The sequence below is a fragment of the Trematomus bernacchii genome, unplaced genomic scaffold (assembly GCF_902827165.1).
Source record: "Trematomus bernacchii unplaced genomic scaffold, fTreBer1.1, whole genome shotgun sequence".
Classification (NCBI taxonomy): domain Eukaryota; kingdom Metazoa; phylum Chordata; class Actinopteri; order Perciformes; family Nototheniidae; genus Trematomus; species Trematomus bernacchii.
This window is the reverse complement of record NW_022987573.1, coordinates 1,606,328-1,627,831: the sequence shown is the minus strand read 5'-3', so window position 1 is coordinate 1,627,831 and position 21,504 is coordinate 1,606,328. Positions and strand designations below refer to the sequence as shown.

General features: G+C 40.4%; 1 protein-coding gene across 1 annotated transcript in view; it reads left to right on the top strand.

The window, feature by feature from the left end:
- The first annotated feature begins 4,327 nt into the window (after window positions 1–4,327).
- The window catches only part of LOC117479597 (dedicator of cytokinesis protein 3-like), a 43,280-nt gene continuing 26,103 nt past the window's right edge, over window positions 4,328–21,504 (top strand). Inside the window, 8 exon segments of the mRNA XM_034126694.1 lie at window positions 4,328–4,364; window positions 10,776–10,859; window positions 11,744–11,784; window positions 13,761–13,816; window positions 15,720–15,816; window positions 17,327–17,475; window positions 19,705–19,789; window positions 21,125–21,166. Of these exon segments, the coding sequence (XP_033982585.1) occupies window positions 4,328–4,364; window positions 10,776–10,859; window positions 11,744–11,784; window positions 13,761–13,816; window positions 15,720–15,816; window positions 17,327–17,475; window positions 19,705–19,789; window positions 21,125–21,166 (591 nt within the window).

Genomic DNA, 21,504 nt, shown 5'->3' with positions numbered 1-21,504 from the left:
AATATTTTCAATTAATAGACATCATTCTATTCAAATACAGTATTATAATATTTTATGCAGATGGTGATTCATATCTCCCCACTTTATTAGTTTTCACATTAAAAAAAAAAAAAATGTATACAAAATGCAGCAAAACTATTTAATTTGCTTTTTTTCTCCCCAATGAAACGGACCGATAAACAAAATCAAGTATAATAAGGTGATTTCCCCCCCCCCCACATTTTTTTTTTTTAATAAATATATATATATATAAAACCACAAAAACCTACTGAGTAAATGTCATAATCAATTACTATTTTAGATTATGATGATTGACATTGGATACCAAAGAATTGTCTGTAAGAGGATTTGGATATATTCATTTTTCTAGTATCTTAGATACAACATAAAAAATGGAGGACCAGTAACCTGAAAGTTAGAAAAGCCAAATATATTATTTTGTTTCACCGTGGAATTTTAAATACATTACAAGAATCATCAATAGATGGAAACACTCACACTTTAGACAGATGAAGTCTGTGTGCCGCCTTAAATTGAATCAGGCCATGGCCGGTACATATTGGAGTGTAATATTGAGAATATATCTGAGCACTCAGCTGTAAAATGTACTTTCAGATCAGCCGGCCACGCTTCTCTCAATGCATCAAGACATGTGCAGATGACACAGTTTTATGAATTCCTACATGGCTCATCTTTAAATTAAACCATGTCCATCTACTTAAACGTCTGAAATTGAAGTATAAGGGAATTTGCTTAGTTAGCACTCTTACTCATATGCCATAGTTGGCACAGAATCGCTAAATACAAATTGGGTTTCCTATATTTTACCGTCATGTCTGTGCTTGACAATGAAGATATCCTGCACATTCATGCTAAAACTACACCATACTACTGTTTGTAAATGTATCCACCAATCACATCTCGTCTCAAATGATAGCTACTGTTCATCAGGCCAGATCACAGGACTGGCTAGCACTTGATAGAGCTCGAGTAAATACTAGACGGAGCAGCCTTCAAGTGCTTGGCCCAAATAATTGGAATTAATTACAAAGGACGTAAGCACCTAAAAGTCTGGTCCAATTGGATAGGTTTACTTTTTTCTGTTTTATTGTAGAGATGTAACGTGTTTTTGTGTGACAGGCTTTTTTCGGTTTGTGTCTTATCTGCTCGATTTCTCCTGCTGTACTCGGGTCTCTCTTGCAAAACTGAATTACCTTATTAGATAGAGGTTATGATAATATTTTAATTGACCATTAAGGCAAAAATCATAGTCTATATAACAATCTAGTTACGTTAAATTACGTCCAATAAAATGAGGGTACAGTTTACCTGGCGTTTTTTTATAAAGAAACTATGACAGTTGACTTTTGCTTTAATAATTACCAGCAGCTGAGTTTGCATATACATTTCAATCATATATTTGTTATGTTTCATATCTTTCCATGTAAATAATGATATCTTTATTGCCCTTTAAGTGTTAAGATACCTTACATTTACAATAACGTGACATTATTCAGGTCACTTGATGGTTGAATGGTGCATGCAGGGATTTGCCACTAAATGTTCCCGTTGCCTCCCCCACAGTTATTAATAGATCTTATTAAAATAGTCACAAGACCCATTTAAAAAACACCACATTAAAATAGGATCAAATATGTTTTCTAAATTGAGCTTGTGTGTGTCCATGTGTACAGACAGTGATTGTTTGTACAGCGAGCGCATGAAATGTATGATCCTGAGAAGAGTAAAGAAATAAGAATGTGTGTGTTTGTGTGTTTGCAGGTGATGGATGAGTTGGTAGGCCGTGCTTCTTATTACCTCCTCGGCTGGCTCTTATTGCCTGCTAGCTTTGGGAGTGTAGAAACAGATAGCTGTATAGATGTATTAGGCAATCCCTGTTTGCAGGGGACCGGTGTCTCGTCCTGTGCTGCTGCATCAGAGCAGCAGCTAAATGTAGCCTCTGCTCATAGCTGAGCAAGTGTAATGTTGTCAGAAAATGACAAGTGCATGAGGCCTTTTCAAATCTTTAATTATATAATATGTCCTTTGTGCCAGCTTTAACAAGTATGCTGTAGTGTCACCTAACCAGATTTTCAGCAAGGATAGTTGCTTGTTATTTTGTACGTTTTATATTTTCTCTCAAATGTTTATTAGCTGGGATGCATATTTAGCTTTCAAAACGCCCCACTCTCCTTCAGCTTTATGTATGTGAGTGGAACACCGCCCACAGTGTTCCACTTGAAGTAATAGACAGATGGGAGTCAGTCACAGCGTCGCTATGATGGAGAGAAATTACCCTGCTGAATACTGCCCTCCCTCCCACACTACATCAAACTCACTGGACGCTCAATATTCACCAAATCACTCTATTTTTCTACTCATGATGGCCTTGTGTATAGGACATGACAGCTTAATGCACTGAATGGACCAGACGTGCATTGAGCAATGGGTGAGATACTGTATAACAAATGTTTTAGGAAAAAAACTGTTTATCCATCTGATTTAAAACATCAGCCTCTATGTTCTCTTTCCACATCATGCTGTTGTTCACATGTTTAAATCAAGGTCTCGGGGGGGACAGAGGGTCATTTTCAACGCAGAACATAAATTGCGTTCCTGGAACGTTCACAAATATAAGGATAGGATGTTATATGCCTTACTGGAATAATTAGGTCACTTTGGTACGTATTAACTGTGCAGGTTTAAGCTTCAGAGCGAAGTGAATGCATCATGTTCATTTCCCCACAGACTGTTTTACCAGCAGTGACTCACTTACTACGCCATAAAGTCAACTCAACTAAATTCATTGCATCACATCCGGTATACAGTATGTCATTAGAAGTCAAACCTTACAAACAACTTGTTTCCTCGTATCTGGCAACATGTGGTGAGAGCTTAAGGCCGAATACAGTATTTATTTTAGTTTTAAGACAACAAAAGATGAACAAGTTAATATCGAGACAGTTCACAACTTCCTTCCCACCAGAATGTTCTTCAAAACATTTTGGAGACTTACAAATAACTTAGACCATCACATGTGGAAATATATTCAAAAAAATATACATATAATGTACAGTATACAAAAAACGTACTCAATTTAAGTAGCCTACCGAACTGAATCTTCATATTAAATTCAGAAGAAGAAAACACTACATGCAGATGATTGTAGCAGATGTGTCTGAACTCGGATCAAGGTCATATCCACACATCATGTTAACAGCTCATTAATCCACAACATGCATTTGTATTTTTTCAAAATCCATCGTTTATTTTAGGTGAATGTCATTTATAAAGCAGCCTGTTGTCGTGTGATGTAGGTCTAAAGAGAAATCCACTGTTTGTCCAACCTATCAATCAAATCCAAAGGGAAAAGTGGCCTTTAGGAATTAGTTGCATCCCATCAGTGTGGGAGCATGACTGCACTATGACAAAGCATCACCGGTAGTGGGTCTGTTTCTTTGAAATGACTCAACCAGGAGGTGCTTCCCCACATGGTCTTATTCGTAACACCGGGAGCTACTTTATGGCCAACAACCCCCAAAGCTATGCATCCAATCAAAAAAAGGCAGACTGCCAGCCAGCTTACTAGCAGAAGAAAATGCTGTTTGTGATGGATGCAACTGCCATGCAGAGAGAGAGAGAGAGAGAGGGCGCATATATTTGCAAATGCTTGACACATCAGTGTTGACAAAACGAGTCATGTGACGACCATGAAGATGGCGCAGCTTATGGTATATTGCAGCTTTCTCAGTATTTTCTTGCAGCAGCTCGACAGTTCTGACCGCGGAACGATATCGCGACCTATTACCTCCTAATTACCGATCGATTGTGCGCGCTGCCTGAGCAGCCGGATCATCTGCAGCTGAGCGATTGGCTGAGGAAAAAAGGAGAAGAGAGAAAAAACTAAGAAATTAAATAAATAATCTTCGAGGAAAAGAAGCATCTTTGTTCTACTTTAAATTCGGCTGCAATAACACCTTTTTACTGGAGACGAGAAAACCGCTCACCGTGTGCGTGCGAGCGTTCGTGCCTGCCTGCGCGAGTGTGTATGTGTGTGTGTGTGCGCGTTACATTAGGTGGACACGGAGACTGCATCAGACTGGAGATACACGCCGGAACATAATAGAGAGGAGATATCGGTGCTTTCATGGTCCTTCCTCTCCCCTGCACACACACAGACTCCAGGACAGAGATTTCGGTCGAGACATGTAGTCCCATGTTTGAGCAGCCAGGATCATTTGTAGCCTTCAGCTCTCATTTTCTAGCAGCATCATCTCACGATATCGACATAATGTGGCTTTCTCTACCGGAGGGAAAATAACCAAATATGTGGATACCTACAGAAGAGGAGAAAATCGGAGTTGGTAAGTCAATTGCATCCTATATTGATTATCTAATGATGTTTTTTTTTTATTTATCTTATTTTAATTGACTTTATTAATACAGCGCTGTGATGACAGTTTTTCCACGAGAAACACCCAATGTGTGTTCATCGACACCCCGCATAGGCTATCCAGACCATTTCCCCTCTTATTATGCCTATTACACCCAATGAAAAACACACACACACTTGTAATGGCTGATATACACGGCCAGTGACTGCATTGAAAGGGAAATTGCGTGGGATGATACAGCCTACAGCCCACCACCTTAAAGATGCTATCGCAGTCTATACACAACCGCAGGCGGTGCTTTAGATCCGGCTCTTACTCTTGGTTGTGTGTTTTTTATATATATAAAAATAAATAAGAAAATGCGTCAGTGTAGCATTTTAGCCTTTATTCTTATGAGCATATCTGGAGGGGGAAGAGGGGAAAAAACGATTCGTGTTGAAACCACGAGGGGGCATCGTGACTGCGTCCCTCCAACAGGTGTAGGTTGGTGGAGTGGAGCCGGAGTCTACCTGTAGGAAGACATCAGCCCTAATGCTGCTGCTGCAAGGGACTGCGCTGTAACAAATACCACATTTCATCCCTGCATGTGTGCACTTTGACCCAGAGGGAAAGGTGAAAGTGCAACATCAGATTAGCTGTTTATGGACGAAAACAAATCAAAGCGAGCTGTTTACAATCAAGTCTCCAATAGAATAGGCAACAATTACGCCATGAGACACCACACGGTCATCATTAAGGGACTGCCACGGCCAAGGTGTCTATAGCTGTGATTATCCTAGGTTTTCAATAGGGGAATGAGTCATTTCCAGATGCTCTACAGCTGTTACTCGTGCTGGCTTGCACATGATACCCCCCCTCATATAAAACGCCCACACATATACACTTTTGTTTGGAGGCATTACATTTGTCATCATCGTTTCATAAAGACCGCAGGATGAGAGACCCAAATGGCAATCCACCATAATATCGGCTCTTGTTGTGGCTGTACAGTAATCATCTTATCGCATTCAGTCGTTTGTGTTTTTTTTTTTCCTTCCACGCATCCATTGCTCCATCACAGATTCACTGCAGGTGTTTTTTTTTCTTTGCGCAAATATATCGGGGTTTTAACAGAGAGGAAGTGAGGGGAAGCAACAGTTCTCCGCAGCCTCCGCAGCAGTGGAGTGACCTGGCGCTGTCCATGGTGCTGAAATGCGGGGAGGCAAAGCGCCTTGAACCTACACAGTACATACTGTACATTGTAACAGCAGCCCACATTACTCTGCTACAATTTCCCCCTTCGCCTGAGAGAACGTGTTGACATACTAGGTTCAAAATCACACATGTTAACTGGCAGTACAGTCCGTTTTCTCCTCTCCTCCTGACTCCTCTGTTATTAGCACCATTTTGCACATTTCCCCATTATCTTTGCTTATTTTGTCCCTGCCTGTAAATTGTCTCTCACCAATAATGCCATACACCAATATGAACCTGAGCCGTGATCTTTAGCAGCAACCCAGGCCTTTATTTTCTGTTCTATTTTTAATGGGCTCCGTCTAAACAGGAAACAGTTGGAGACCACCTCATGAAATGTTAATGCCTTTCTTCGAATTGTTGCCTATTCATTATTTTCTTTGTTTATGCAGGAACTAATATAAGTTTGTAAATCACTTGCATAGTGGCAGCATAGACCTGGATTTCAATGTACTGTAGGGTTGCCCGGCTCTTTCCACTCCGCAACTGCACTTAATTTTCTTAAATTATTTAAATCACCAACTAATTTATACCTACTTTTTCTGCCTTATTTAATAACACATTTGTAAAAATGTTGTACCCCAAGGAAAATGCTAATTTTAAAATCAAAAACACAATGTGGGAGGTTAACATTACAATAGATTAAAAAAATTAAATCGATCCTCGGTCCAGTCTTTTTAAAATGACTTTTTATTTGCAAATGAGTCACTAATGGATTTCTCTCATATAACCAGAGGTATTGCAAGAGTCTTAACACTTCTATTGGAGAGATCTCTCTGACTGTAAGCCAGTACCTGCCCACATGAGAAAGAGAGAGAGCGAAACAATTATGTAGCCACATGAACGTGTCTCGGGCACAAACTACTGTAGCAGTAACATGAAATAATCTAGCGGGCTAGGCCACCATTATCTGAAATGGACAGATCGAGGATCAAACGTGTTCAGGAGAGAACAAAAGATGGAGCTAATGTTCAACTGAGAGTGGGATTAGAGAGATTAATGTAGCCCAAAGTAGCCATGATTTTAGCTTGATTTCGGTGAGCACTTTTGGATTCATCATGGGCACTGATTTACAAATCTCCTTAGTACTGTCGTTTTCTGTTCCTTAACTGCACTTAAAACCATTCAAGTATACCTATTGTTGCATGTGTGAACATGTTGATGGCCATTTCAAGTGTTTTGAGGTCGTCATCTTGCGGCTACACAGACCCCTGCAGCTGAGTAGCGTGCCTTTATTCTGTGACACTGGTTTGGGATCCGATACGGTAAAATGCTCCTCTGCCTCTGTGGCAGAAATCCCTAGGTTAGCAATACTTCGGCGCAGTAATGTGTCTGAGTAAGGGAGTCTGCATATAAGTCGTGCTGAACAACATGACTCAGTGGGCGAAACCCAAAGACTGTTGTGTACATTTGAACTTTGCTGGATCTGGGACAGAACTACTCAAGCAGGCCTTCATACTCACATTGCATTACTGAAATGGTTGAAGGATCCACTCGGTAAGCAGTTAGGCTTCAGATGTACCAATCATGAATTAGGCTGGAACTAAAAGAGAATAGAAAAATCAAAGAGTTTTCAGTGCTGCATTTAAGATGAGCACAGTGTCTTTTTTAATAATAATATTTCTCAGCACAGTGGTCCCCATTTATCACTCAGTTGTTTTGAAAAAGCAGAGCGTTTATAATCCATAATAATGTTTACTGGCAGGTTTTTGATGGCATCTTCACTCTCTGCAGAATATGTCTCCCCTGTGGACCATTGTACAGTTAGGAACTCTATGTGTCTCTCGCTGATTCTAACACAAGGTCATCAGGCCATTCATGCTGTGCGCTAATCTTCGCTATATTACATATAGAGGAAAAACATTTTTCAAGACATGTCGGCAAGTACAGATATTAACGCTGGAAGGTGATACATGTCTCCCTCATCCGCTGTAAAAGAACAATAGATGTTTTTGTTGATAGCTTACATATTGGAGTTGACCATAACAATGACAGGAAACAGGAGAGTGGAACACAAGACAAATAGGTCAAAGGTCAACGTCATACAGAGGGGCTTGGGTACATGGAGACTGGATTTCTACAGAAAATGTTCTGTCAGGATCATATTTGTATTTTTTTACCTCTACTCTGACATGTTTACATGCTTTAATGTTCAAAAACCTCCTCTTTTCACCCTCTGTCTTAAACCAGAGCCCAGTCTGCTCTGATTGGTTAGCTGGCCGGCTCTGTTTTGATTGGTCAACCTCTTAGAGAAGTCCCGTCCCCTAGCCTTTCACGCACAATGTGTTTCGAGCGCCAGCCAATAGAAGTGCGAGTGTTATATAGCGATGTCACTATGTTGCGGAAGTAAACAAAGGAGTCCAATGGAGGCGTTTCAGGCAGAGGGGGAGTGTGTGGGAGAGAAACTCCCTCTGGAGATAACTTTGGGTATTTAGCCTTTGCAGCCCATTAACATGCACAAAGACCTATACCACACACTAGAGGAAAGGGAAACCCCTAAAAATCATTGTAGGGCCCCTTTAACAGAATATGAAGAGAAGATATAAGAGACGTTTAAGAGAATGTTGCTGCACAAATGAGATCCTTGAATTGCCACATTCTTCTTGCAATCATCACATAACAGCTCTTTTTACATCGTAACACTGCAGGATTCTATTAACAAGGTGAGGGTGTTAGTTTTCACTTATGGGCATTTTAGGCATTACTGCTGGTGAAGAGCGGCAACTTAGAAAATAAGGCACAACAGAGGAAGAGCTTTCTTAATTCTCACTCAGGCTGATTTTAAAAGGTATTTTGTGCACCAGTATATCTGTGGTCTCCTGAGTCTAATGCTTTTTACTATGAGGCTTGATACTCATTGGGTGCATTTTCTTCTACTATTCTCAGTATTAGGTGACCAAAGTGATACCATAAATAGTGTAAACTTCAGCGCTTGAATGTCATAACTTCTGCGTAATTAAATCCAGAATGATAACTTGTTTTTTTCTTCAGGAGATGGCAGTGGTAGTAATTAGGTGCTGTTATGGAAAATAAACTCCAGCGTCTGTTCTGACTTTACACCAACTTAAGATTCTTAAGAGACTGTTTCCAGGCTGTTATCTAAAATGTTATCTGAAGAATAACTGAGAGATTTGAGTTTATATTTTGCCCGTCGACAACTATTACCATTAATTAAATCTAGCATTTAAATGAATCACCCTTTTAAACTTCATAAGTAAACCTGTCTGGCTATAAGTTGTAATTCTTCTACTTTTCTGGAGAATTATTTAGCTATTTCCTTGGTTTTGGTCTTTATATATTTGCCTAGCCTGATATTTATTTATGAAAATGCATTGCATCTCTTTGCTGCCATCAACATTTTCGCCAGCCAGAAGATACAAAAACATGTATTTTTCCTTCTTCTTTACAAACAACTTGGTCGAGTGGGAAAAAATAGGATTTAAAAAAAGCAGTCATGCCCCTAAAACCGAACATCTGATATTAAATGAGTGAATAGATGCAGTTGCTAATAGAGGTATGGATGAGTAAACGTATATATCTGTGATACATGGAACAATGGAGAGGTGGCGAGGTGTGAGGAGAGTGGAGCACAGCAGGAGTCTCCTGCTGTGCTTAAGCTCCATAATTCCTACCAGTGAGTTTGTGGTTACACAATAGCAGCCTTAAGATGCCATGTGGACTATATGCAACTAAATCGAGGGACAGTCTGGACTGATATTATGTTGCTCAGCAGAAATGTTTGCTTTTGCCAACATTTCCACTGCCTGTCCCATCAGTCCTTCCAACATCCTACGTTCAACATGTTGAAGTATAAAAAGATGCATTTTCTTGTTTTTTTTGTTTTGTGGATATGCTAATACTCTGAAGCTTTGAAAGAGTGTTTACACAGCTTGGAGGTTTTGTGAGGGTGGACTATGGAAATATGAGTCTGCTTGATGCGCCCATCCCTCTCGAACATGACAAGCTCATCTTGTTCTGACATGGCCTCCGCTAAAGAGTTTTAAAATGGTGTGAGTGCAGGTTTTGCAATTCAAATGAAATAGAGGCCATTAAAGAATAGCACTCTAAAATAGGCAATACTTAGCCTTGGCTGGAAAAGAGCCCCAGCCAGAGGCAAAAGGTGACAAGGAGGCTCTCTTAAGTCTATCCATCTCTCTGACTCTAATACATGCCTAATACGCTTGACTTGAACTCTAGCGCCATGCAGCATCCATAAGCTTCGCCATTTAAAAATGCCCAGATCCCCGCAGCAGTTACAGTGAAGAAAGCCCTCCAGTTTGTAGATGATCTGTTGCCATAGTTACCCGAGCACAGGAACTGAGCACTCGTTACCCTCAAACAGGCAACTGAGCCGAGCCCAAGCCCCTCCTCCTCTTCCTCCCCCTCACTGGGTCCCCTGGCTAGTTCATTAGCATAATGATTCACACCAAACTCCCCTCGAAGGGCCACCATTTGTAGGTTTAAAATCATCAGTGGAGCCCTGTCGTAGTTAAACAAGTTTGCCTTTACTGAGGCCTGTATGTTACATAGATGCAGAGATTAAAAAAGAACTGTCTCCAGAGGCCATCCCATTGTGAAAGTCTTTACTGTGGCATCCGTCCCCTGAGGAATAATCATGTTCTTAATCAGTGTTTGAGTCACAATAAGTTTCTGTGTACGGTCAAAGACTGCATGATGCTGCAAAAGCGGGTGGCTTGGAAGATTTATTATGCTAATACCGACTTATGATAAAGCAGCGTTTACTACTTAGCAGATTGTGTGGGCTCTATTTTGGGAGACAGTTCAATTAACTTAACATTCCACAAAAATCAGGCCGCTTAAGAATTAATTGCTTATTAAAATGACTACCCACTTCAGGGTGGGAGCTTGTTTACAGTTTGCTAAGCAGTGGTTCCTGTGTGTCAGCGAGTTTAGATGTTTGTGTTTAACAGCTTATTAAAAGTCCCGCTTCAACCCAAAAAGACATGCTGTGCGGAGACTTTATACATTAGATAGAGACCCACAAGTCTAAAAGAGGCCCCTTGCTTAATCAGAGGTCACAAAAATGACACAAAGAATATATGTTGTATACAAAAATACATCACAGTCAAATCAGGTCAAATGTTTGTTCTCATCACTGTTGTCTCATGATTGTTTTTCTCTTTCCAGTGATCTGCAACTTCCGGTCATCAACATGTCAGGCCTTAGTCCTGGAGATTGGGGAAACTGTACAGATTTTGGAGAAGAGTGAAGGTAAAAGCAATCACGCCCAAATGATTGTGTTTGATTGTAAATAACAATCAGATCTGTACTGCAGAAAGATATCATGTGCCTAAAGTATTGTGTGGTGGTCATGTTCACTAAGGCCTAAGGGTCCTTCTTTCTTAGTATTTTATATGGGACTGAATAAATCTGCATACTAAAGTAAAAACAAATCTAGACACAGTGTTTAAATGTGATTACTTTTAAGTGAAATAAAGAAATGAAAGCATTCTGTTTTTCTGTGCCAGATCGAAGGTTAATCATAGAAGTAGGCTTTGAAACACCATTCAAACCATCATGTTGAAAAGACTTAATTTCACAGGTCCATATTTGCTAATAAATCTCTTGAGAGAGTCCTGTTAGACACTTTTCTGCTTACAGTATGTTATGGAAAATAGAGTCTAGTAAAGCAGTTATTATAAGCAGTTATTGATTTCCAGATCTTGACCTAAAAATAAACTGCACCATCAAACCAAAAGAAGGATTCACTGAAGCTAACACAAAATAAAATCCTAACATACAGGGCGGATTATGTAACTTTTTTGGGAAATGATGATATCACTTTTTGTTCAATACAGCCCTATACCTGGTGATCCACCATACTAACTGCTAAATAGGCTTACAGAACTGATTTCACGCATTTCTTTACCATTTCATGACCAATAAAATGACAAAACAGTCAATATAACAGTTAGTATAATTATTTTTAAGCAAGTAAGTTAGCTAGCAAAGTTAAAACGGTAATGAATTACATTCAGATTAACATCTCGAGTACAAGTTCAATGAAGGTAAAAAGTAATGGCACATCTTTCTTTACAATGTGTTTCATTGTGATGTAGCAAGGTTTTCTAATGTGAATTTTGCTCTTCCTTTAGGATGGTACAGAGGCTTTTCCACCAAGAAGCCTTCTATCAAGGTAATTATAACACCGTTCAAAAATGACTGGTTGGAGATTGGGTTAGTTCCTGCAGGCTACTTACAGTTCTCAGCATTTTGAATATGTGAGCAAAACTGGCATACTTGAAGTACAGACTCAAAATACAAAGATCTATTTGGACTTAAGACACAACCTTGTACTGTAGTGCAGCAAACTGAATAAGTTGTTGGAAAGCCAGTAATCATAGTAAAGTTAACACATATTTAAATAAACACATTAAGAATCGCCAACTGGTCTCTTTGTAATACAGAGTGGTCTCCACGTGAAGCTTTTATTTGATAGAGACTAATGCATTTTTGTGAATGATAATGTGACATGAGAGATGTGCATCCCAAAAATAACTTTGTCTAGACAACAAAGACATTAATGACTGATTAACTTATTGAATGGAGCTTTGTTTGACAAAAATAGAAATCTCCTGACCTGTTTTTCAAAATGTGCTTTTCATAGACACATGTTTAACCAAGATGTTCTGACTTCATATCATATAAACACTAAGACTAATTGGAGGGTCGTCTTCAAGATGTTATTTACAAAAATAAAATATACACGACAAATACAGAGACAAGAAAAGATACAATTAATCCAACCTTGGTTTGAGGCCGACGCCACCTCTATCATTTATTTTATTTTTGTACAATGGCCATTTACAGAATAGCATCCCAGAATAGCACCATGGAGCCACCACTCTGTGTGCTGTATTACCACTCTGCTGTTTTCTCTCCTGTGCAGCATCTTCTAAAACATCTCAATTTGGTTTTCTTTTCAGCCAGCAGATGGTGCAATTAGTGATCTAAAAACATATTTTTAAGCAAAAAAAAAGCAATTGAAAAATACATAAAAATAAAACTCCAATTTGGTTTTTAATCCATAACATTAAATACACTGTTTTCTTCAGTGTTTCCTGCAGGAGAGAAGCAGCACACACTTATTGTGGTGTTATATTTTTGATCAAGGCAGAAATAAAGTTAAGATGGAGGGTAGAACAGAGAGATTGAATCCACTTCACAGTCAGCATCATTATGATCAATCCTACTCAGTAAGTAAAGAGCATAGGTACAGAACTCTGAATAATACAGCCCCATCACTGCCTAAAGAGATCAATACTCTGCACTGCAATAAGTGGTTATTATATATGACTGACACATCTGCTTCTTATAGGATTGATTCTTCAGTAAAAACTGTTTATGACAGACTCCGTCCTTGACAACCTGTAACAGAGCCCAATAGCCATTACACAAGCAGTCGTATTATCAGAAACAAAAATACCAGATGTATTATAAAAAACCCAAGAGCAGCAGGTAATCTGTTGCCATTTCGTATGTCTACTTTTAAAATAAAATGTCAGAAGCTGAAGTGTTATGTGATGCTGCTGTAATGTTTTAAAAGAAGCACAAAAGCTGTCCAGTCCTGGTAAATGTAGGTGTTAGTGGCTTCATGCTGTCCTTCCCTACTCTCATCAGCTATTTACAGTTCTTACTAACACCCCTCCATTTTGTTATGTACTCTACTGCCCACATTCAATCGCCCCCATACTCTCTCTATGCTGAGAGGAATTAGTTTTGCTCACTGTGGCCAATTCTTCACATCTGGCAGATTAGAATAAGAAAGATGAACTGCAAGGGTGGCACCACTCAGTCTCTCATGCCCTTCCCCTGCTAAGCCAAGCCACAAAAGGGCTCATCATCTCTGTGGTGTGTGTGTGCACGCAGTATCATTTATTCTCTGCATGTCAGCATACAGCGGAGCAGAAAATGGTCTAAACATATAATGCAAGAGTGAGCTAGCAGTTCCTTCAACATATAATGTGTGGCCAGCAGAAGTGTATCTTAACTTTAAGGTATTGTACCACATACAACACAATACTGTACACGTTGGTTACATGTTGCAGGAGAATTAAGAACGTGATCCTGTCACACTCGGTAACATCTCTGCTCCCTCCTCTCTGTCCACAGGGGATTTTCCCAGTCAGCTATGTCCACTTGAAGAAATCCACAGTGACCAACAGAGGGTAAGTCGTTTGATGTTTTAGTCGAGCTTGCACGGCGTCATAATTAGAGATGCGCTTATCTAACTTTGATGGATGTACCCCGCCGCCATACAGGCACCAACATACGATGAAAAAAACAAAAGAGACTGAGTAGCAAATAAAAGTCTGTGCACTCACTAGTGTGCTCCGGTGAAGGTTGCAGATGTCAATACATATATTTGGTAATGTTGGAAAGATCTATATACTCACCAATACTAATTTGTTGTTACATAAACTAATTATTGACATACTGTGGCAGTGTCAACACAATCCAACATGCAAAGCTGAATCTGAAATACATGCAGAGACAGACTAGTTAGACTAGTTTTGGGTGGGCAGTTTGATAATAAAGCAATCCCTTCAATATGATAGATTGTATGTGGCCCTTTGTATTTGAGTTGGATTGACGGGAATTAAAGGAATTATATCAGTGTATTGAAATGTAAGGTAATTAATCCTTTTTACCAGTCTTTTCCACTTCTTTTGTTTAACATTTAATAATACCTAATGTACTTCATCATGGCAAACTTTAATCTCACAATGTTAAAGTAAACACAACATAAGAGAATATGTTATCCATGTCACCAACCCCTACAACCAGTGTCGGTCACACTAAGATTAGAGTGAAGGGAACATCTTTGCACGTGCAGGAAACATTACATCATCTTTGAATTGGTTTATTATTGAGTAGACACATAAACAAAACGAAAAGAGCTTGTTGAATTTATTGCAGCACATAGCATTTTATGTAGGAGGGAAGTGCAGCTCAAAATACTAAAGACAACATCAGCAGTGGTTTCTCTACAGATCCGTATCTACCATTGACACATAGAGGAAGGATGATATTAGCAATGATATCTGTTTGTTCTGTACTAGTCAGGAGCTCTTATCAATCATTACACAGTGCAGATACATCAATGTGTTCATCTATAAGACAACTTCCATTGGACAGTCGTTAACATGCATGCTCTCTCACACACGCATGCACACAAATGCACACACAGTGGAGGTCATCCAAAGTTCCCGTCGCAAAGCCGGCATAATAACAGTGAAGACAAAACATGCGGCAGATCTCTTTATCAGCCTGAACTGATGGAGGTTAACCCTGCAGACTGGGAGCTGTGGCTCAGTGTGGACTGGGAGTTTGCCGTTACATCTCCCAGTTGAGCTTCCACATAGCAGCAGGATTGTTGTTTCCACTCAAACAATTAAAAGTGCACACTTGGAAATCCACATTATTATACCTCCCCGCTCCAGGAGTTGCACTTTGGGAAATGTGCTTTGCTGTCTCGTGGAGTTAATGAGGTGACACACCTTCTGCATATCTGTGGTTCTCCCAGAGCGTTCGTGCCACAGACAATAACCCTGAGTCATGGTGTAATGGACGGAGATGCTTCCCTTGTTGCAAAAATCAATGATACAGTATTAAAGATAATTCTTTCAGAACAGGCCGGAGCTTAGTGAGCAACGTTTCACTAGAGAATTAACCTTGGTTTAGTGTTTCTCTGAGTGTAGTCGCACAGGAAGGATGTGTGTTGTGTTTTTTTTACTGAAGTGCTCTACCTCTCCTGCAGCCAGGGAACATATTCTTACTCTTCATAAGATTACTCTCTTTTTCATTTCATTGCTGTTACTAATTTAAAAGCTGGCCTGAAGCTGTGACATTAATGCCTGCGGTATTATGTCAGTTTTGAGCAAGCGAAAATTACAACATGTTACTTGTTTAACATTTAAGAAGTAATCAGTTACTTGTACTCTACTAACGTTACTCAGCTCAGCATTGGCTATCTGCTCAATTCATCCGGCGACTTTGCATCACTGCCGAACAACCGTCTGTATCGTTGTGCACGCTCACATTCATCTACATGTTTCTCTTTTGCTGCAGGCTGTGTGAGACGGTGGTGCCCCTGGAGGACCCCATCATCACAGAGACCACCTCCACACTGCAGGAATGGGGGGTCTTGTGGAAGCAGCTCTATGTGGTCAGTAGCACTATATTACAATACATCGCCGTCATCTTGAAACAAAACACCAAGCAATAAATGTGAGACTAAATCTAACACATTTGCAAGTGAGTTGGGACAAAAAGAAATTGCATCTATCATTGTTTCATTTTCATCATCCTTAGGGGTTTTGGTGGAATAATCTTTTCCAGTATGTTTTTGTCTTCCCTGCACTTAATTAAACACCTGTATAACCATCAACTATAGTGAATAACCCAAAGAGATACAGTGCTAACATACAGTGAAAGCCCCTTTTAGATATTTCCCATTAGCATGTCGTTCTGACTGCCAGCCTACATGTTCATATACTATCTCTGTAGGAACAGGAATGGTGGCCACAGATAATGGCCTGCAGACCTGTCGCATGCAATTTCATGCTGTGTCATTCAGCCATTGATTGATTTAAGCCTCCTTCTCGTAGTTGGTGCATCATCTTAAGATCCAGCTCTGCTCGCCACCTTCAGTCAGCCTTTACTTTCCCGGGGCAAAAGTGATTACTGGAAAACCTAAAGCATTCTTAATCCTGCTATGTGTCGAGGGGGCAGGCAGAAGTGGTTGGTAGGGTTTGGAGTTTGGAGCTGAGTAGATACATTGCGGAGCTGGCAGCGAGTTTTTACATAACCTCTCACTGAGGACTGCTCATGCTCTGAGCAACTAAGGAGCCGGAGGCGCTGGTGTAGTGATGTAACTTTCTCTGAAGCCCGACTAATGTGAAGCGCTGATTTAACAGAACCCGCTTTGGTGCTCACCCCCTGTGTGATATGGGCCATGTTGCCACAGTTGCATCCATAATAATAGGATGTAGCATTGGCTAAATGTTGTTACATTTCACCTTATTGTTGCCAATTACAATTCATGGGATTACTTCAGGGAGCAATGGCCTAAGCATAACTGTGTATCTGTTTTAATGTACGTAATTAGCCCCGCAGAATAGACACCCGAAAGGGCTCATCAACCCTGAAAAAAATCTTTGTTTTCCAGCAGCCTTTGAGAACATGCAGGGCTTATCCTCATTAAATTTACATCGGCAATGTGGTGCCGCTTAATCTTTGCATTTATGTAAACAAACCTGGGTGGTAATGTGGAGAACACAAAATGCCTGAATTAAAAGGGTTGTCCTTAGTTTACGACAAATAGCGATGAAAGTCATTACCGTGAGGAGGTCAAAGCAACCTTGCAAGGGGAATAAACATTTTTGTTTCATTAACAATAGCAGTGCGACTTAAATGTCAGAAGCATCACATATTTGTTCTGCTACCTGCACAGGCTGGCAAGGAGTGGTTAGAACATAATTTTTGTCTTGATCCTACTTTGACTGAATAATAAATCATCAGAGTCTGATATCAGAGAACAATCTGCTAGTAACCTCTTGTTTTCTCTCAGTGTCCAGCGCTGTAGTTAAAGAGGGAAATGAATAATCTCTACATAAATGCTGCAGCAGAAGAAGATCACATATCCTAACCAAGCCTTTTTTTGGATGCTCCAACAGAAACACAAGGTGGATCTATTCCATAAGCTGCGTCATGTGATGAATGAGCTCATCGACCTGCGCCGGCAGCTGATCCAGGGTCACCTCGCCCAGGATCAGACTCGCGAGATCAAGCGGCACATCACTGTACGACTCGACTGGGGCAATGAGTGAGTGACTCTTGTACTGAATTGTATTGAGATTGGCTGCACAAGGAATACAATATTTCCTTGGCACTGGAGAGATCTACAACACTGGATGAGTGGGTGCGGGATAACATCCTCTATGATGTAAGTTTATGGTCATTTAGCAGATGAGTGAATCTCAAGTGGCTTAAAGTCAATGCACATCCCCCTGGAGGAACTGTAAAGACATATTCCTACTGTTGCCAGTTTAAAACTCCATCCAACTCAACTGTGACAGTTATCCATAACAGATAAAACATATGAGGGCTCCCTCTCAGCTGAGAAAGAACTGCATATGAAGTGGCTGTCTGTCAGTTTATTATAAAAGAATTGCACATACAAGTACACCAATATTTACTTGAACTATTATGAGTTAATGTAAAAAAAAAGCACTCAGAAGTGGAGCCTGAAATTCCCTGTATTCTGTTCACCATGCGTGTTGAGGTCACTGCTTCATAGTGCACACTGACCTGAGAGCTGTAGTGATCTAATTTCATGGTTAAAAGATCACAGCAGCCCTGACTGCATGTTTTGAGGCTGCACAATTTAGTTTGAAAAAAGCATGAACTAGACTAGAGGTGTAAGGAAACACTTAACCTCTTTAATCCATAGACGCTTTGGTTGGTCTCTTTAATACATAATCATCTCGGAGTGTTTAAGTAATGTTTAAACCTAATAATCCGAAATCTTGCCATCAGTACATGCCTAAACCAAAATTGACTGTTGATAGTGCTGCCATCAAGTTTGAGTGATGATTCACACTGCAGCTGGTAGTCCTCGAGCAAACTGATACAGATGACTGTTTATATAAGGAGATATGTAAGTGGTTGTAAGTGTAAACATTTACATTTGCATTATATTATATTTTGAGACTACTAAAAAAGCATAATATTAATTTCATGATGCATTTCTGGAGTTTAAACTAGCTAACAGTCTAATTATGATGAGCAAAATAAATGACCTAAAATAAATTAAAGGGGACAATTGCCAATTTTTTTGGTTCATATTTATGATGTGCCTTTACTGTGAAATTGTTACCTGCCTTAAAGATCAAAGAGTGCTTATTGTTCTCATACTGCCTGTGCTGCAGCACCTCTTTCACCCTCTGCTCCGATTGGTTAGCTGGCCGGCTCTGTTGTGATTGGTCCATCTCTTAGAGAGGTCCCGCCCCTTATCACAAACAATGTGTTGGAGTGCTAGCCAAAAGAAGCATGAGTGTTACATAGTGATGTCACTATGTTACAGAAGTAAACAAGGAGTCAAGTCATAGGCGTTTCAGGCAGGGGGGTGTGTGTGGGAGCAGCGTTTCCACCAGGGGGGCGTCTTGCCGTCATTTGACGCCCTTGTTCAGCTCGGGACGCCCTGAACGCGAGCCAAGGGCGTCCACAAATATTAATAATTCGAGACAAGATCGAGAGTTTTTATCGCTTGAAATGACGAAAAGGAAAAAGGACAAGGACATCCCTCTGTTGGAGGGGCAAAGTAGTCTGGTGGGATTCTTTTCGGAGTATTGAGGATCGTTTCCCCGACATCGGCGGTGCCTGCTACAGGACAACACGGAACGTGCGTGATTTGGACGCGATGAGCGGTGCTAGTGGAGCACGCGCGTGAGCTGCGAGCACCAGAGCCTCAGAGCCTCGCAGCGGCGAAACTGAGGCTCCGTGGTAAACTGTGGTAACATGAAGAGCCGTTTGGGAGCCGAAACAGCTGGCGCTTTAAGAGAGCCGAGCCAAATGATCCGGCTCACTAACGTAAAAAGACAGTATCTATAAGGGACGGCTCAAGTCAAAATTCAAACACTGTGTGGGAGAGAAACTCCCTCTGGAAGGAACATAGGGGATTTTAACCTTTGCAGACCATTCTGTAACCCACACACTACAGGAAAGGGAAAACTCCAAAAAGGATTATGGGGCCCCTTTAAATAAAAAGTAGCATTTGATAGAAATCATTCTTTTTAAACTAAGTACAATACCTTAGTGAATGTTAGAAGGCATGTTTATAAAGTGTCGTATTAAGATTTGATTAGGCTGGATTATAAATTGATGAAGTGACACCTTTTGACTATTCATATTATCTTTAAAAGCTGAAGTGAAAAACCCTCCAGGAGTGTATTTGAAGAGCTTAACATGTAATATATTTTAACTTGAAGTTGTAATATGAGACTGTTTTGATTCTGCCTTTTTTGTCATACACCTCTTATCCCTCTTTCTCCAGGCACCTCGGCTTAGACCTTGTTCCCAGAAAAGAGTTTGAAATGGTGGATCAGGATCAGATCAGCATATCAGAGCTACACAAACTGGTATGTACAGTAGGGTGGGAATATCTTTCAGCCAGTGCATGCTGTACAAATTCACCACATGAATTATTGAAAATAATACATTAATAAAGTAAATGTGCACTCTATGAAGGATATAAGAGAAATGAAAAGCAATTTTGCAGCATTCATGTAATCTACTTAAAATTCTGTAAAGTTGTATTGTAATGTCTCAAATGATGCGGACTATGAGATTTTTTGGTGGCTTTTTTTCCTGCTGATGTGGTTTTACATACAAGAATGTGTGGTTGGATGTGTATGGATGTGTGAATGTACCGATTATCAAATCATCCACAAGAAGGTGACTCACAAGAGGGAGTGTGATTCAGCTGCCTCATGTGACCTGTTCTTTATGCTTATCTTACCGCCATATTGAGTGTGTCCCTTTTCTTGCATGCACGTGACTCTTGCATGCACGTGACTCTCACATGCGGGATTGCCAGCTAGCAATGCAGACATAATGCAAAGAGACAGTCCTAGGTGAGGCTCCGGGAAAATACATACAAATTAATCTTTTAGCATTTATTTAAAAAAATAAGATACATATTTTACTCTTGGTTGCTTTAATCCGCCAACTAGACTTGAGACACATTTCCGTGAATAAATTATGCCTGAAATGTATTTTGTCTTCACTGACATGGGACTTTTAAACGTACACACACACAGAGAGGAGACCAACTGAAGCAGGTACTATTTTAGAAATATGCGATTACATCACCGATGTTATGAAACCTAATGTAATACTGCTGGAGACTGCTATCTAGGAGGGAGATCCTTTCTGGTCACAAGTGGAAGCTCCATATGCTGATCAAAACTCTCTCCAAATGCCCCGCAGCCTCACATTATCCCATTGCCATGTTTCTCAGCTCTGCACGCAGATTGTTTGTGCACTAAATGCTTTGTCCAGTAACAAAAGCGAGCTCTCTCTTGCCAAAAAGCATCCTGACTCTGTCGATGAAAGTGAGCTTGTTTTTGGCAGGGCGCACGGCCTTGGCACTTCTTCAGGTAGGGGAGTAGAGGAGTTCTTTCAGGCTGCTGAGCAAAGAGGTGTGTGTGGGCGATACTGGCTTTGTCCTCTCCTCTCCCACACGCTCACGTTTTGCCTCATGTGGGCTTCTTTTAGCGCTGCAGGAGCAGTAGTATAGCCCCTCGGCTACGTACGTAGGTGCAAATTGTCAGATATGAAGCATTGACAGAGGCAACCCACAGGTAGTGTGTGTCTGAAGCTGCTTAAGGTAAATAAGTTCAATGCTGTGTGGGATGAGTAAAGAATGGACCGACTGATCTAACATCTTTCCTTTGAACTTTGCTCTTTTTCAGCATATATCCAGCAGACACTGTGGTCAGCAAAGCACAACCCAGGTACAGTCCTTTCAAAGATGTTTGTTTTCAAAATCATCAGAACCCTTCATGATGTGTCAGTCCCTTCATCTCTTAATATTTACTTCTGTCTGTACACTCTGTGAACAGGTCAGTGTTCAAAAGTCGGGGCACTCTGGCTTTATCACATTAAGACCTGTGGTTCTAGCAATGTCTTTCGTTGCATTGAGGATAAGAAGCTTGCAGGGACAAAAGCCCTTGATATATAAATGATAAGGTTTCATTGCCATGCTGCATAAGAACCTCACACTTCTGCTGCCAGAGTGTGAGAGTTGATTCCCACTGGGATCACATATGCTACAAGATGTATGCACAAATGG